Source organism: Molothrus aeneus, chromosome 1, assembly GCF_037042795.1.
Source record: "Molothrus aeneus isolate 106 chromosome 1, BPBGC_Maene_1.0, whole genome shotgun sequence".
NCBI lineage: Eukaryota > Metazoa > Chordata > Aves > Passeriformes > Icteridae > Molothrus > Molothrus aeneus.
Genome location: NC_089646.1, coordinates 36089338 through 36105925, shown reverse-complemented (window position 1 = coordinate 36105925; position 16588 = coordinate 36089338). Strand labels below are relative to the sequence as shown.

Below are 16588 nucleotides of genomic sequence, written 5' to 3'. Positions count from 1 at the left end.
GAGAACATTTCTTAGCAGTAGAATAATGCACGACACAAGTTCAAACATTTTTTATTTTCTCCGAAGTGTTGCCTCTCTCCCTTTCCTCAACATAGCAGGTGCAAGAATGGCAGTCTTGTTTTGTCTCCCCACTGGAAGAAGACTGCTCCCTGAGATGACCATAACTTTTATTAAAAATAGGGTAGTAACAAAACAAAAATATTAGACACAAGTTTTATTCTGTCTATATTAAAAAAGAAATCTTATAAACTAAGAATTGTCATTAAAAGAACCATATTTTCAGAAAGAGGGTTAAGAAATGTCACTTTCATTTCATACACTGTAGTGCTGCAAGATGATTTGACGAGCCACAGAGGGATTTTGCTGCTGCTCAACAGTACCTTTCACAATAAGATCTCCCAAAACACTTAGCAGCAAGAAATTAACTGATATTCCACAAAGAAAAAAAAAGAAAAGAAAGAAAGAAATAAAACCACCACTAGCAAAATACTAGTAAATGTAAGCTTTCCACAATGCTGTACAGTGCTGAAATCTGTGAAAACTATGAGCTACCAAAGTTGTAGGAAAAGGACTAGAAAATATTTTGCCTCATTCAGTCAAGTTATTCTTTGCATAAAACCCATCCTGACCTACAACCAAAAATCCATTCTTTTTTTCACCAGCTTTCAAAAACTGCCCTACTTAGCAACAAGGAATATATTCCACACCTAACATACCTCTTTCTGTTTCTTATCATATGGAATATTACATTTTCCAAGTAACTCCTTTAAACATTGTGACTATGATTGACACCTCAGCTGTCTGTGAAATCATTGTATTCCCTTCCCCTGCAACCTGCTTGCATTCTCAAGCCTCTGGTTTCAGGAACCTTGGACTCAGATTTAAATTCCTGCCAAGTTGTTGGCCTGAACTAATACAGAGCTTTTTTTCATCCTTTCTAGTATAACAAATTGAGAGCTTTGAATTGAGGCCTTGCTCTTTTTTCTGAAGTTTTGTCTGTCAACAACAGCATTTAAGAATCTTTAACTGTAGAAGCTCCTGATCAGTGCAGGACCAATACAATTTCCATTGTGCTGCAGGGACTCCCAGAAGTTTGTTACCAAGGTCTCCTAAGCAGGTAAAAAGAGGAAGGTTTATGCAACTACACTGTTAACAATTATATAAGATTTCTTGGGCCTAGAGTTCAGTCTGTATTATATTTTAGAAAAATCCTGGAATAAAGAAACAAACCCAAAAGCCCACCTGGCTTATGATAAAAGCAGCCACCAGAAGTTTTCAGCAGAAGCCCATGACTTATTCCCATTAACTATTGTAAGTAGTGCAGATGAGGCATTTAAAATAAGAAAATTATAAGGTGTACATTTCTAGAATATAGAACTATATTCTAAACATTTTAAATAGTAAGGAAAAAAAAAACCAGGGAGTAGCTTTTACCACGATTAATTTTGATTCTTTCAAAATGCAGTGACATGGCAGCTAGGAATAAGGCTCTGAACCAAACAGGGAAAAACCATAATAGTGCTCTTCATTTGTCTTTTATACTAAAAAAAAAGTTTCATTTGTACTTATTTCACACAAAAATTTCTTAAACATTTATCAGTTATGCTATGTTTTAAAAGAATTCATCAGAAAAATCTTCTTTCTCCATCACCTCAGCCAAAGGTACCATTTGATGAAGTACACTGAGCAAATTTACATAAAGCCTCTGTGATGGTGGATAATCAGGCACAAGGTTAAAACACCAGGTGACAGGTTTTTCCCAGCAAAAGATGCATTTAGTTAATGGCATCTCTTAATGTAATTTTACTAAATTCACCAGAAAAAGTGAGAAAGACCTGAAATGAATTCAGCAATTCAATAAATTCACTTCAGAATACTTCTAATACATGAAGAAACAGTTTGCAGACCGTGTTGTAAATCTAAACATTAGAATCTTTTCTTTTAAATAAAATTAATTCAAGATTCTTAGGTATATGGAAAGTGGTTAATCTTGTAAATCATTTTTATTGGCCAAAGCTTTAATCACAAGGCACTCAAATGATTATAGTGAACTTTATATATCCACTAAGGACTGAGTTGAATTTTGGCATTAGATGTAGAAGAAAAAAAATATATTTTCTGCAGCTGAATCCACTGAAAGTATATACTTGAGCTATGATTTCCAACTAATATAAAAATTCATCAGCAATTCTCAGGACAAAAAATGGTGAAATTTCTCCCAGCAAGGCAAGAACTCCTAAATTACTATTTTTGGAGGTTAAGTTCAATATTTATGAAAAGAAATATTAATTTCCACATGTAAAAAAAATGAAAATCCATGTCATGTTCTATTCTTGCTACTCCAACTGAGTGCATGTCACTTAAACACAGAAGAAAAACAGCACATAATTAGACATTTTAGAACAAGCAGGAGAATTACCTGAAGCTTTGAGACTTAATTGCATCAAGATAATGCTGCTGACAGGGATGCTCAGAAATTATGAGTCAGACATTGGACTCTTGTCACAAAATGGTCACACAAAAGCCTGAGGATTCAAAAATCTGCAGGAATTCAGGAGTAACCAAGGTATGTGTCAACAGAGCAGCCCAAGTGAGAAGGAGCAGGCTAATAGGGATTACTTTCCTTCTTACAGTAGTGAGAAAGTAAAGAAGAACAAAAAGAAAAACCAGTTTCCCTCCTCAAAGGAAAAAGACAAGCAACAGTGTTGGGATTTCCTTCCAAGATAATGTTGTTGTATCAATCTTGTGGGACACAAATTTCCAGTTATCTTTGTCCTACGTTGCTTACTGTATTTAATAATCTTTTTAATCCTCAGTTGAATAATTCTCTGAAGAGAAACTTTAGATGCTCTATTTTCAGCAAGCTATCAGATCTCGTTGTACTTTGTGTGAGTTTTCTAAAGAATAAAAATGCCTTATTGTCTCTTCTGGACTCTGACACAGGCATTCTGAGGAGCCTCAGACATTATAAAGCAAAAGAAAAAAAAGCTTGAATAAAAAAAATCCATTAACGTGAGTGCTGGACATGAACCTTGAAAGTCAACCACAGCTACAAGCTCAATGTGCTAATCAGCAATGCTGTCACCAGCACCATGAAAAGACTTTGTGACACTTTAAAAGACTTCTAACAGAACAACTGTCTCCTGCAAAGATGTGAATGGCAGCCACTTCCAACAGAAGTAGCAGCAGCAGCACTGCCCTTCTTACACAGTTCTTTAAAAAGGTTTTAAATATTTAGCAAAAGGTTTTAACAGCACTCTCCCACTGCCAATTAGCAGCAGTGATACCATTTAAATATTTGATGATGACAACACTAAAAATAAATAAATTAAGGTCCAATTTAGTATCACAATATTGCTAAACCTTCATTATGTTACAGTGGATCTACACATTTGACTGGCACACATTTGGAGTATTATTTTAGTTCTGCACTGCAAAAAATGAATAAAACAGAAGGGAAAATATATATAAAAGAGCACCAGAATAAAAAAAGCATAGAAAAGCTTCAATAGGTGGAACAACTAAAACATCAAGATTTTTTAGTCCAGAAAAATAAATTACATGAAGCAAATGTGAGGAACACCTCTCAGCTCCTTTGTGTAAAAGAGAAAGTGTTGTTCTAACATAAGAACCAGGGGATACCAGGTAAACAAGTAAAAAGCTGCCTAGTAAAACCATGCAAAGAAAAAAAAAAACAAAGAGGGAAAAAGAAGACTTCTTCACACAACATTTAGTTAAGAAACTGCCATAGGATGTTAAAAGCTGCCAAAAGTCAAACTGGCCTTTGAAAACTAATGGGGGGAAAAAAAACACCTGTAAGGATTAAATGTGCCTTAGCTCCAGATCACTTAAGGCTGGAAGCAGATGTCAGGAAAGGAGGCTTTTTCCATTCTTCCTGTTGGAGGCAACATCATGAGCCAAATGGACTTTTCAGCCTGACCCAGGCAGCCATCCTTAAAATTCACAAGGGCTGGGAGAGCTTTTGAAGGCTGGGGGAAACTGATGCATTTAGCCCAAGCTGTGCAGCCAGCTTTCATCACACACAGGTTCAAGCCCCAAAGCCTGTGGCGCTCCAACCCAGTGTGAAGGCTGAGCACCCTGCCCTGGGCTCTGCACTCCCCTTTCATCACTCCTTTCCTGGGACTCACAGGCAGACACCAGGGACTGCACAGAGCACATCGAGTTCTGCTCTGCTCCAGCCCTTTGCCGGGAATAAAAGGTTCCCCAGCAGCTGTTCCAGACAAAAAGCAGAGTGTGGCCAGGCTGTTACTGCTGAAGCAGGAAGGCCAAGCTGTATGAAGGATGCAGAGAGAGCCAAGAAGAGGAGGGGCGAGCAGGCAGGGTGACACAACAGATGAGGTGACAGACACGAACCGGATCGAGGCCAAGCAGGCCAGTGAAAGACCAATGCTATCAATTCCACAGCATCTTCCTAAATCTACAAAATACCACAAGGTAATTCTTATAACAACTGAAAGCATTTGGTGCCAAAGACCAATGCTATCAATTCCACAGCATCTTCCTAAATCTACAAAATACCACAAGGTAATTCTTATAACAACTGAAAGCATTTGGTGCCAAAGACCAATGCTATCAATTCCACAGTATCCTTCTAAACCTACAAAATACCACAAGGTAATTCTTATAACAACTGAAAGCATTTGGTGCCTTCCCACTACACCACCACTCTCAGAGCGGATTCCACACCAGGCTGGCTGCTCCCTGAAGAAGGACCAAGCACGAGGCACATGGAACACATTATTAAAGCTGAAAAGTGCTAACCTCCAACAATGCTTGTGAAACACATCTCTGCAACTACTGCAACTGGGAAGAACAACGAGAAGTTAAAGGACACTTGGGTTTAACAAATGTACTACATCTAATAAGCCATGTAAAGTCCTTGGAAGGGGGGGGTCTTCAAAACCAAGGAATCCTATTATACAGGGACTCAAACTACTCATGTCTGATCTAGCTTTCTCCACTATGTGGTAGTAACGTGCCATGCCTAAATACGTTCTCATTTCACATAAATATTAGCCTTGAACTCTAGAATAACCCTGGCTTTTTGCAACAAACTGCCATCAACATATCTCAAAAAAATCATTATTTAGGGACCAGTCTCTGTAAACAACAAAATACATTTCAGTTGATTCAAGCCATTTCCTGAAGTAATTTATTTCCAACTATTATTGAGTTTTTCCTGCTTTATGTAGCAAAAATGTAAGTATTTACATTGTAAACGTCAATATTGCAATAATGTAAGTATTTCAGCAACTCAGAAACTAACATTTGCTACAATAGGTACCAAAGAAGCATGATAGAGTATACAAAGTCACTGTCTTGCATTTTTTTTTGTGTTCCTGTACTGTTCACAGGAGTTACTTAAAATCAATAAATAACTGCCTATCCTAAAACCCCCAACAATAGGAAAGAAAACATTCTTAACAAAAGCTTCAACACAAGCTGAATTCCTGTCCTTTTAGTCCAAACTACACTTTGGTAATACAAAGCAATGAGATTATATTTTTCTAAATAAGCAGCCATTCACATTTACTTTTATGGAATGCAGCTAGAGCAAACAGTTGGACACATGAAACTCTTTTATCACAAGGAACTAGGTAATTAAATATATAAAACCTCCCAGCTTTTCCATCATAAGAGGTACTTCACAAAACAAAACCCATGCAGACCATTCTGCTGCTGCAGAATTTCAGAATCATTCTTCCTCTCCTCTCCTACAGTAAAAAGGGCAGTAAAGGAGGGGGATATGTTCGCAGATGCTAAAACATCAAAGCACACACAGAGCTGTATAATGCTCTGGGTTTTTTTAGTGTAAGCAAAATAATAATGCTGGTAAGAAAAAAAAAAAAAACAAATATAAAAAAATAGGGGGAAAAGTTATAATCACAGAAACTCAGCCATAAAAGTATCTTGAAAATTCTGTGGATGTGTTTTTTACCAAAAAAAGCAGCAGTATTCTGCAATACTGATTATCTCATAATTTAAAGGAAATATCAAACCATTTAAATCAATGCTACCAAAGGCATTAGGACATTAGTCATTACACTAACAGGCATAATATTAATTATCTCCTATATACTTGTAAGGTACCGATTTCTTATACCAAAATGAAACACCTAAACAAGTTTCTTTTGTTAAAGATTTTTACACTTAATTTTGAAATCCTGCTTAATATCTTGCTATTTTTTATTGTTCATTTGATAAAACTGTCAGCTGCTGTTCTGAAAAGAAGTTGGTTTGTTTGTTTAAAGACACTTCCTGTCTGCCTCCACTTATTTCCAGAATGTGAATATTTGGTATCTGAAAAGATCCCTAAGCACCGTATACAATCTGAAGTACTCAGGGATATTTTATTACTTACTCCAAAAGGCCAAATGACATTAGAAGGAATCCCAAGAGAGGCAGAAATGAATCACAGCTATTTTACTTTCCCAAGGATGCACCAGGTAACACTGTGGCCTCAGTACTGCCAATTTCCACTCACTCACTCTAATGCACCCTTCAGTGTTTTGACCATTCATGTTTTGTGGTCTAGGAGGAAACAAGTGAATCAGGGATGTTCCTCTTTAGAAACAAGGGACAGTTGAGTCTGTACACACAGCTCTGTAAAAGAAGCAATTTAAGCAGATATTAAGAGATGTACTGCAGTCAAGAGGACGGGCAACAATCCTTTCAAAGGACTGCTTCGTGCACAGTCCTCTACAACAGGGAAAAGCAAGTGCAGCATGGCACTGCCCCTTGTTTCAAAGGCATGCCAGATGTGAAGATCCACTGTAAAACAGGAACAATACTCTTCGTAAACACAGCTGCAAAACAGGGAAAGAGGCCACTTGCTACTTACTCTCCTTAAACACAAACAAGCCAGCCCCTTCCAAAGGGCCCTTTTTGTGCCAATGCTGCAATCCAGTAATAATAATAATATCATCAATTTGTACTTACCAACAATTATTTTAATATATTTAGAAGGAATAATATTTTCTCATAAATTGTATTTTTGAACTAGATTCTGCAACACCATATTGCTCTATTTAAAGGTGGTAAAGATTACACATAACCAATTTTTATTTTAACCATGGAATATATAATTTGATCTTGTACCAAAGTTTACAATCACTTAACAACAGCAGCAAAAAAAAAAAATCACATATCACATATGATAAAATGAGAGAATCATTAAAACAGGATGTTTACCTGAAGGTGGAAGAGCTGCATATATGTTGGAAGGTAAGTTAAAACTAGAAAGAACCTGGCAAATTGAAGGTATAACCTGAAATAATTAGAATGCAGTTAGTAGGACAAGTACAAGTTTTTTGCAGATGATTGCTTTTGCCCATTACAAAGAGGAGCAATCAGGCAGCAGCCTGCATAGAAGGTTCATAATGAAAAGGTGATTAAAAGACAAAAGCATCAAACTGAAATTTATTAACAGTTGATCCTGTAGCAGAGCAGTGGAGCAGAATAGACTGACCTCTTGAGGTCTCTTCCAGCCCGATTTTTAAACCTTCCTCAATATATATACATTGCTGATTTTTATCACATTTTTATAATTTCCTCTTCTCCATGTATATTACACATAAATTATTATATATATTTCGTCCCCCAAAATTGACCTGCTAATCTGTTTATATTTACACATATAAATTTTGAACACAATCCCACGTTTGAGTGAAAAGATAAATAATTTAGAATCCATGTACTAATAATATGTCTTCCAAATTAATTTGGCCCTTAGAGATTGATAATTGGTAAATTTTATATAAGGGTTTTTCCTAACAGAGTCAGTGCAAATAATACAAGCATTGATGGTAATATCACCCATGCACCAGCAAAGGCTGGGAAACTACACTATTAATTTGTCCTGTCAGTCTCTGTTTAAATTCTTTTAATCTTCCATGAATGTAGTCAAATCATGGGAGCACAGTGTCTTATTTGTGAGCCATGGGCAGGACACCACTGCTCTAATTCCTAGTTTAAAAATAGGTTAAACTAGTCATGTCACTGATCAAGCCTGATAATAGGCATAAGTAAAAATCTCATCAGGTATTCATAATGATTTTTAATTCCATTAATTAATTTTTCACCACTGAACAGACTGAACATGTTTTGTGGATAGTCTAAGGTTTTGTGGGGAGAGGGAGTGGAGGAGTTGTTATTATTCACACTAGCCAAGCTCTTTACTCAGTCAAGAGAAATACACAGATAAGCTCTTCCAGAAGAAAAGTCAGAGAAGCTAAATTCATCCAAATTAAGAGCCTGCTTCAAGTCAGCTTTTGGAAAAAGTACTTCTCTTCATGGACTATGGTATATAAGCTAACTAAATCACATAAAGGCAGCATCCTCATGTATACATTTCTACAAACAACTTTTTTTTATGTGTTGCATATCTCCAAATAAAATTTTGATTACTGTGGTCTACAGAAACTACTCATGCCAATAAAATACATTGCACAACATACCCACTCAGTGGCTGTGGCACACAGTGTCACAGTTAACAAGTAGGAAACTGCCTGATACATAGGTCTAATGTATATATGCAAATACTTAAGGTGTAGAGCTTTTGTATCACAGAGGATATGCTCTTTATGGTGTTAAATATTCTTTCCAAAATATTGAATTTTTTAAAAAAATAGGAAGTCAGTACAAAATCAGTAGTAGAGGATGGAGAAGGAATACAAATATGGATAGGTGCTGGTAACCTTCTATAATCTAGCTGAGAGTCCAACAAATCACAGAGACAGCACCTTCTAAAAGACAGCTGCAGGACTCATGGAGCTGCAAGTAGCTATTCAGGTCTCTCATGCTGACAAACCAGAGATATAGGACAGATCTGCATTAAAACAAAAAAAAAAGCTAAGAAACAAACAAAAACAAATCCAGAAATTGCCTCTCAGAAAAAACGACACTTTGGCTGCATAGTTGAATGGCTGTCCAGGGTAAGATGTAGGGGTGCTCAACTATCACAGCCTTCTTTCCTAAATATATGCCTTTTTTGTGCTGTCAGTTTTGGTGTCAATTAGCACATGTGCTCTAGGCAAAATATCTTGTACTGCTGAGACACCCATGTCCTTCTTTCAAAGATCTTCTGTAACCAGAAGGAATTCAGCTGATACTGTCACATTTTGTTTCCAAGGGGAAGGGCACGAGTAAACCAAATATGTTGTTTCCTTCTTTCCTCTCCATGGCTGTTTTCTTTGAAATTAAGGAACCTTAGCATCTTTGGGCCAAATCAAATTTACTTACATCATTACACAGGTTTCTTTGCAATATGAAAAATGATTGAAAGTCAGGTAATTTCATATACTTTAAACTGTGTCCAGCAACCTAATTCCTTGATATTCTTTCAGATGGAATCCAAATATGTATGACCTATTCCTGGGCCTCCATGAAGACTTGTAAACGTTGCGGCTAAGATAATTTCGGACTGCAGAGAACCTAAGTCCACTAAAAATGCTACATTAGAGCTTACCATGAATGCAAAAGAGTTTATATTAAAGCCTTTAAAACAATCATAGTTGTAGAAAACACTGTCCAACATTTTCCATCTTTCATATTTTTTACACCTGATACAAATGGGTTTACAGTATGAACTACAGATCACAGAAGACTGAACAAGTTAGCAACATATTCTGGCACTCTAACAAGAAAGAAGATCTTGATGTACGTGCTGTCTAAATCCCCTGTCATAGAAAGACACGGATATGTTTAGTTTCAAAGCAAAGCTCTGCTGAAAATTATACCCCAGAGTATCTACCTGCTAAATTTGGTTCCTCTCTTCTTACAGCCTTTGAAAGATAGAAGTTTACAATGCTCAGCAAGTACATGACTTTACAGAATGAAAGCTTGAGTTTAGACACATAAGCAAAAGGGAAAGATGCAAATTTGTTTAAGTCATCAGCCAAGAAATTTATTGACACTGCGATCAGTATTGGTATATGCAAAAAAACCACCCTGAACTTTGCTTCCACACACATGTTGATAAAAACATTCCTGCTCACAGAATGCTAAAGCCGCCTTTCTCCACGTGTTTTTCACTGCTGCCTTCCTAAATAACTGCAGTCTCTCCTAAGTGTATCTATTCTCATTTTATTACTGCAACCTGTCTCCTAACAAAGACATATTTATCCCCATGGATCTCTTCCTGTCTAGGTCTATAGCTTTGGGAAACCATGAGGTTCTGTAAGCATTTATTGGACACCCCTGGAAGCAGGCAGCTCTGAGGAAACATACCCATACACCACAAGTCACTAGCTGCCTGAAAGATTCTCAAACGCCTACCACCTCAAAGTCTCTTTAAGAAAGGCGTGGAGGAACCTCACACAAAAATAAAGCAAGCTCACTGCCAGCTGTCAGAGAAGCTAAGAAAAGTTCACAGGATGCTTAAACCCACTTTGAACTGCAAGATGTAAATTATTTTCACAGAATATTATAGGAAATGTTGTAGGAAATTACATAATAGGAAACCACAGCTAGCTGCATCAGGAAAATATTATGGAGAAACAAAACAGTCACCCCAAAACCCGCTACATACAAACAAGTGGTATATAAATTAGTTCACAAGTCAGGTATCCAAGAGCCTTAATCCCACGGATGCACAATGTATCATCACTATTGCCTCTTGAAAAATCAGAATCTCATAAATACAGAGAATAAGAAAGTGAAAAAGTCTCTATAAACATATGTATATAGTCCCTGGCCCTCAAATTTGGTTCAACAAAGGCAATCAATAAAATAGATGATTCCATAAAAAAAATTGCTACAAATTCAATACAAATTGCTACAAATTCAATTTAATCCTTTCAGCCTAAATACAGCTGATACATGAGAGTGAAAGGCCAAGTAAACTACTATGTATAAAGACTGCGTTACTTTTTCCAGTAATAGCAGCTGCAGCACCTGTCATCATCCTAGGTCACACCTCAGCCTCGAAGGGTAAATCATATTATATCAAACGAGAAAGAAAAAGTCAAAATTAACAGGTGCACAAAAGAAATAAGACGGAAAAAATATGGAGCTACTGGAAAAAGGGAAGAGACACTGCAAGTGAGAAAGGAAAGGGAAAAAGGCAGCAACTGCTCTTCTCAGAGTTATGAAAATAGACAGCCAATGGAAGCACAGACTGAAACCAAAATAAAACACGGATCTGCGCTCCTGATTTTCATGCACAAACATTTGGTTCTAAAGAATTTAATCTGAATTAGAACTATTATTCAAATGCCAAATTTCCGTTTGTGACCCAAGCACCTACACAGTAATTGGCAGACAAAACATTTAAGTACTAGATATTACACAAAGGTGCATTTTACATACCAACTACAAAGTCATGTTTTGCATGAATGTAGTCCCTGGACCTCAGATTTGGTTCAAGAAAGGCAATCAATTTTTTCATGTTTTGCATGAATGTATGAAATCTACATCTGCATGGAACAGACCCGCTCCTTAAGGTTACCTTGTATCTTCTTTAAGAGCAGTTATGAGCTATTAAAACTCCAGGAACACTTTCCAAAAGCATATTACATCTTACTTTTCCCATTCTTTACAGACTTCTGTTCTACAAGAGCAGGCAAGAAGCATCTTCAGGTTTACTACCCATGCCAGATATTCCATAAGGTTTCATAGTGAAAACCAGGCACCAACACACCTGGACTCAAACCACCTGAACCGCTGAACTAAGCAGGCAAAATCATAATCAGAATATATTTAGACAAGTGATTTTTCCCAGAAGTATGACAATAGTCATATCTAAAATAAATATGGACCACATAACTTTAAATGCAGTGTTGCCACATTTTTCCACCTGAGATAATTATTCAAATAATAACAGAAAGTTTTAGCAATCAGTTCTTGGCTGCTGCACAGATTACTGCTCACATCTGCAAAATGGTATTCAGCAGCAATAACAGCAGAAAGTTGAATAATTTTGTATTCCAAAGTGCTATCATTCCTGTAGAAACTAAGAACCTTGACTCGGGTATCCATGAAATGTAATTCAAAACCTATTTCCTTATCTCATGCTTCTTGATCTTAATATATCACAAATCCCTAGGTACTATGACCTTGCTTGGTCCCCAGAGAGGCAGAAGGTTGCAGAATAATTAAATCATACACTACAGAGTAATAGAACAGCATGGTACACACTGCAAACAACACTACTGTCTTTCTTGGGGTACCACAGAAGAAACAAGAAACTGTTAAGAAGTAAAAAACCTGTAAAAAAAAAGAGTGAAGAATGAAATTATTCCAATATTGAGCTCAGCTGCCCCCTGTCCATTGTTATGATTTCTTTAGCACACACACACACACGCCCAGCATCACTGCTCAAACAGGAAGGGTGGGTACAGCCTGTCAAATGTGTTCCACTGCTCACTGCCCTTGCTCTCCCCTTGGTTTTTAAAGCAAGGCCCAGGAGACGGTAACACAACTTTCAATACACTATTGTGCATTGATATTCTTGATATTCTGCAAATTTTTCTATCCAAGCAACAGAACAACAGAGATAATGGGTAAAACACGGACTGATTGTGTGAAATTTATGCTCTAACTGTGGTGAATTGTGTGTGTTTTGTTTGGTGTTGTGATGGTGCTGGTTTTGATTTTGGCGTGGGGAATTCTTTTCTGTTGATGCGACTGACATTTGTGAAGATTGCATGATGGATGTGGTTTTTAGTGATAAGGGGTGGAATGTCTCTTGGGTTTGCATGACAAGATTTTGGTAGCAGGGGGGCTACAAGGGTGGCTTCTGTGAGAAGCTGCCAGTGGCTTCACCTATGACCGACACAACCAACACCAGCCAGCTCCCAGATGGCCAAGCCGGCCCCACCAGTGACTGTGGCAGTGCCCCTGGGATAACAGACTTAACAGGGGAGGGACAAAACACTGATCAGAAGCAACTGCAGCCAGAGAAAGGGGGGGACAACAGACAAGTGAACAACACTCCAGACACCGAGGTCAGTGAAGGGGCGGGGGAGGGGGTGCTCCAGGTGCCAGAGCTGAGATTTCCCTGCAGACTCAGAGAAGACCAGGGTGAGACAGGCTGTCCCCTAGCAGCCCATGGAGGACTCCATGGCAGAGGAGCTGGATGCCTGAAGAGGGCTGCAGCCCTGTGGGAAACCCAACCTGGAGAGGGCTCCTGGAAGGATTTGTGACCCCATGTGGGAGCCACACTGGAGCCATTCATGAAGAGATACACTCTGTGGGTAAGACTCAGGCTATAGAAGTTCATGGTCCCTCCCATGGGAGGAGACACAATGCTGGAGCAGGGTAAAAGTGTGAGGAGTCCTCCCCTGAGGAGGAAGGAACTGCAGAAATGTGTGATGAACTGACCACAACCCTCCTTCCACATCCCCCTGCACCACAGGACAGGGGTAGAATGAAGGGAAGGTGCTTTTAAGATTTGGTTTTATTTCTTATTATCCTATACTGATTTGATTAGTAATAAATTAGTTTCCCCAAATTAACTGTAATTAACAAATTACTGTCATGTTTTGTCCTTGACGGTAATTTCTGAGAGATCTCTCCCTGTCCTTATCTCAACCCATGAACCTTTCAGCCTTTCATTCTACCTCCTCTTCCCTGTCCAGCTGAGGAGGGGAATGATAGAGTGGCTTTGGTGGGTGTCTGGAATCCAGTCAAGGTCAGCCTACCACAGCTGATTTTGGAAGCATATAAATATCTAAGAAGACAACACATCTAGCTTAATTTAGATCTAGCTGATCTTGATTAAACTCAGATCTTAAGTACTTGAAGTTGTGCCTCATTTCACAGCTGTTATACCATTGGAGCAATTTCTCTGTGCTCTCTCAACATTTTCATTGGAGTGGGAAAGGTAACCCAACATATATCTCAGGAACCATGAATTTAAGAAACCAAAACAAGCGTCTTGGTAGAAATAATTGTATTTTTAAAAAAATCCCATTCCTTTTTGCCCAAGCTACATTCTACCACTGATGCTCCCCCTACCTTTCAAGCTGAAACATAAGCGTTCAGAATGTGCAGAGCTACTTATAAAGATGTTTCTATAGGTGAAGTATAACTCAGCCTACTGCTAAACGAGCTGTCATTTTTAACAAGCATGTTCCCTATTATATACCTTCTCCCACCCCCAGCCCAATGAGAGCCTGAATGTCTCATCACCTGCTGTGTGCCTGTCACACACACAAGCCAATGGAGCCACTAAATTGCTCTGCACAGGTGCATCCCAAATAACAAGCATACTGTGCAATTCACGTCTTTCCTTGCCAGGCTGGTGCCCATGTTGTCTTGTCACAAGCCAGCTAGTTTCTCTCACCTTCCCTAACAGGAGTTAGACCCTTCTACTTTAATAAACCTCAAAACACAACGCCCTGTTACCCCCGAGCGTGGATGTATACAAAGCCATCCTCTCACCGTTGTCCACTTCTGACAAAGGAAAAATCAAGTCCCCTCGCCACAGGGGGGAGAAAAAAAAGAGAAAGAAAAAAGCTGCCTGTCCTTTCATCTAGAGCCAAGGCTCTGTAAGCCCAATGTATCGCCCGCATCTCCCTGCCTCTATCACAGAGAAAAAGACCCCGATGGGGAGGAGCAGGAGCTCTTACCTTAATTATGCTGCTCCTCCGGGGGATGCCGGGTTTGCCTTCTCGTTGTTGACTGGCGGAAAATCCTCTTTCTTTGCTGCTGCTCTCCGGGCTTGCAGGAGGAGCTGATCCCGGCTCTTCACCGGCTCCCGGCTGGGCACAGTCCCCGTTGGAGACCCGGCTGCCCGCACTGTCAAAGCGGGATCTCCCGCCACCGCCGCCTCCTCCTCCTCCTTCCCCATCTCCTGCCTTGAACGCCACCTTGCCTTGGACCGGCCCCGGGGAGGAGGGCAGCCCCCCACCGCCGGTGCCGCCACCGCTGCCAAACTCCGCCATCAGCCTCCCTGGCTACGGCAGAAGCACCGCCGCTGCCCCCCTCCCCTCCTCCCGCGGCCGCTCGGCGGTGCCTCTCCTTCCGCTTTCTCTCTATTTACGATCGGGGGATTTTGAGCCTAAGTCTCTCCCCCCCGCGCATTTGGCAGCCGAGGCCGCGTAGCTCCAAGAGGGGAGGGGGGACGGACGAAACGTGTCGGTGGCGGCTCGGCGAGCACCAGTCCCGCAGCACCTGGGGAGGGAAAAAGAGACGAAACGTGACAACCGGTCCTCACACGAGGCGGGGGAGCGTCGCACCGCGGCGCGCTGCCCTGCGCGCACACACGGACACGCGTGGGAGGAGAGGGGCTCTCCGGGGTCCCCGCCCGCACACCCCTGACCCGCCGGGGGCACCGAGCGCAGCCCCGCCGCGGGGACAGGGACAGCGACCGGCCCGCCACGGGGCGCGGGAGGCTGGAGGGGACCGAAGGAACGGAGCTTTTGGGGCTGCTCAGCCGGGAAAACGAGACGCGTTGATGGCGGTATTTTCTCACCCTGATACAGCGACACCCACAATCGCTGAAGCAACGAAGCGGGAGCGAAAAGAGAACTTGCAGAACAACACGCCCCAAAGCCTCCGGCCCCGGCCCGGGGGAAAGCCCGTCCCACGCACGGCGGGGACCATTCGCCGCAGCCCCTCTCCGGCCACTACCGGCGGCCAGAAGCGGCGGAACACGAGCAGGCTCGCCGCCGCCGCCCCGCGGGGCAGCCCCCGGGCGCCCTCGGCAACTTTTCTCCCTTCCCGCTGCCTGCCGACATCCAGCCGCTCTAGAGCGGAGACAGCCCGGCCGGGGCAGCAGCGGCGCCCCCGGCCCCCGCGGCACCCTCGCCCGCAGCCGCCCGCACGCTGCGGCCCCGCTACCCACCTCAGCGGCGAGCGGAGCCCCCGGCTGCCGCTGCTGCAGGAGCCGCTTTTCCCCTCTCCCCTCCTCCCCGCTATGGTCGCCGCCTCTGCCCGGAGCCGGATACAGAGAGAAACTGATTCATGTGGCTGCTTCCCTCGTTCTCAGCTGCTGCTGCTGCTGCCGCCGTCGCCGCCTTCCCCGGCCCAATGCTCGGCAGCAGCCCCGTGGGGGGAAACGCCGGCAGCGCCGAAGGGAGAGGCAGCCCCGGCCGCCCCCGCGAGGAAACTCTCCGGGGAAGGCTGAGCGAACGATCCGGGCTCGCCCCCCTGCCGCCGCCGCCGCCAGTCACAGGGCCGGCCCCGCGCGGATTGGCGGCCCCGCCGCCAGCACCCCCTCCGGCAGCTCGGGGGCGCTCCGCCCGAGGGCAGGACCCGCCCGCCCCTTCCCGCGCCCCGCGCTCACCGGAGGATTCCTCCGCACGCTCCCGCCTCTCGGCCGGGCTCCGGGCCGGCCCCCCGCTCCCGGCCGCATCCTCTGCTCCCCTCCGCGCCGGACGGTGGCTCGGCGGCTCCTCCCGCCCCTCCCGTCGGCGCCCCGGGCCCTTCACCCGCCCCTGCCCACCCGAGGGGCTGCGGCCGCCCGGGCGCGCAGGAAGGGCGGGGGGCGGCGGTGGAAAGGCTGGAACGGCCCTACTGGGCGCTGACAGCCCAATTAGTCCAATTAGAGCCGTTAATTATTAAAGGAACGAATGTGATGGAGTGCTGGAATATTAAAAGCTTAACGGAAACTGCAATTTGATGG

The 16588-nt window shown here is 42.2% G+C and overlaps 1 protein-coding gene across 1 annotated transcript in view; it reads right to left on the bottom strand.

The window, feature by feature from the left end:
• Positions 1-16045, bottom strand: part of PLCL2 (phospholipase C like 2) — a 100166-nt gene extending 84121 nt beyond the window's left edge. Inside the window, exons 1-2 of the mRNA XM_066555107.1 lie at positions 15809-16045; positions 14592-15135 (exon numbers count right to left, since the gene is read on the bottom strand). Of these exons, the coding sequence (XP_066411204.1) occupies positions 14592-14906 (315 nt within the window). The 5' untranslated portion in view covers positions 14907-15135; positions 15809-16045. The remainder of the gene's footprint in view (positions 1-14591; positions 15136-15808) is intronic.
• Between the last annotated feature and the right edge of the window lie 543 nt (positions 16046-16588).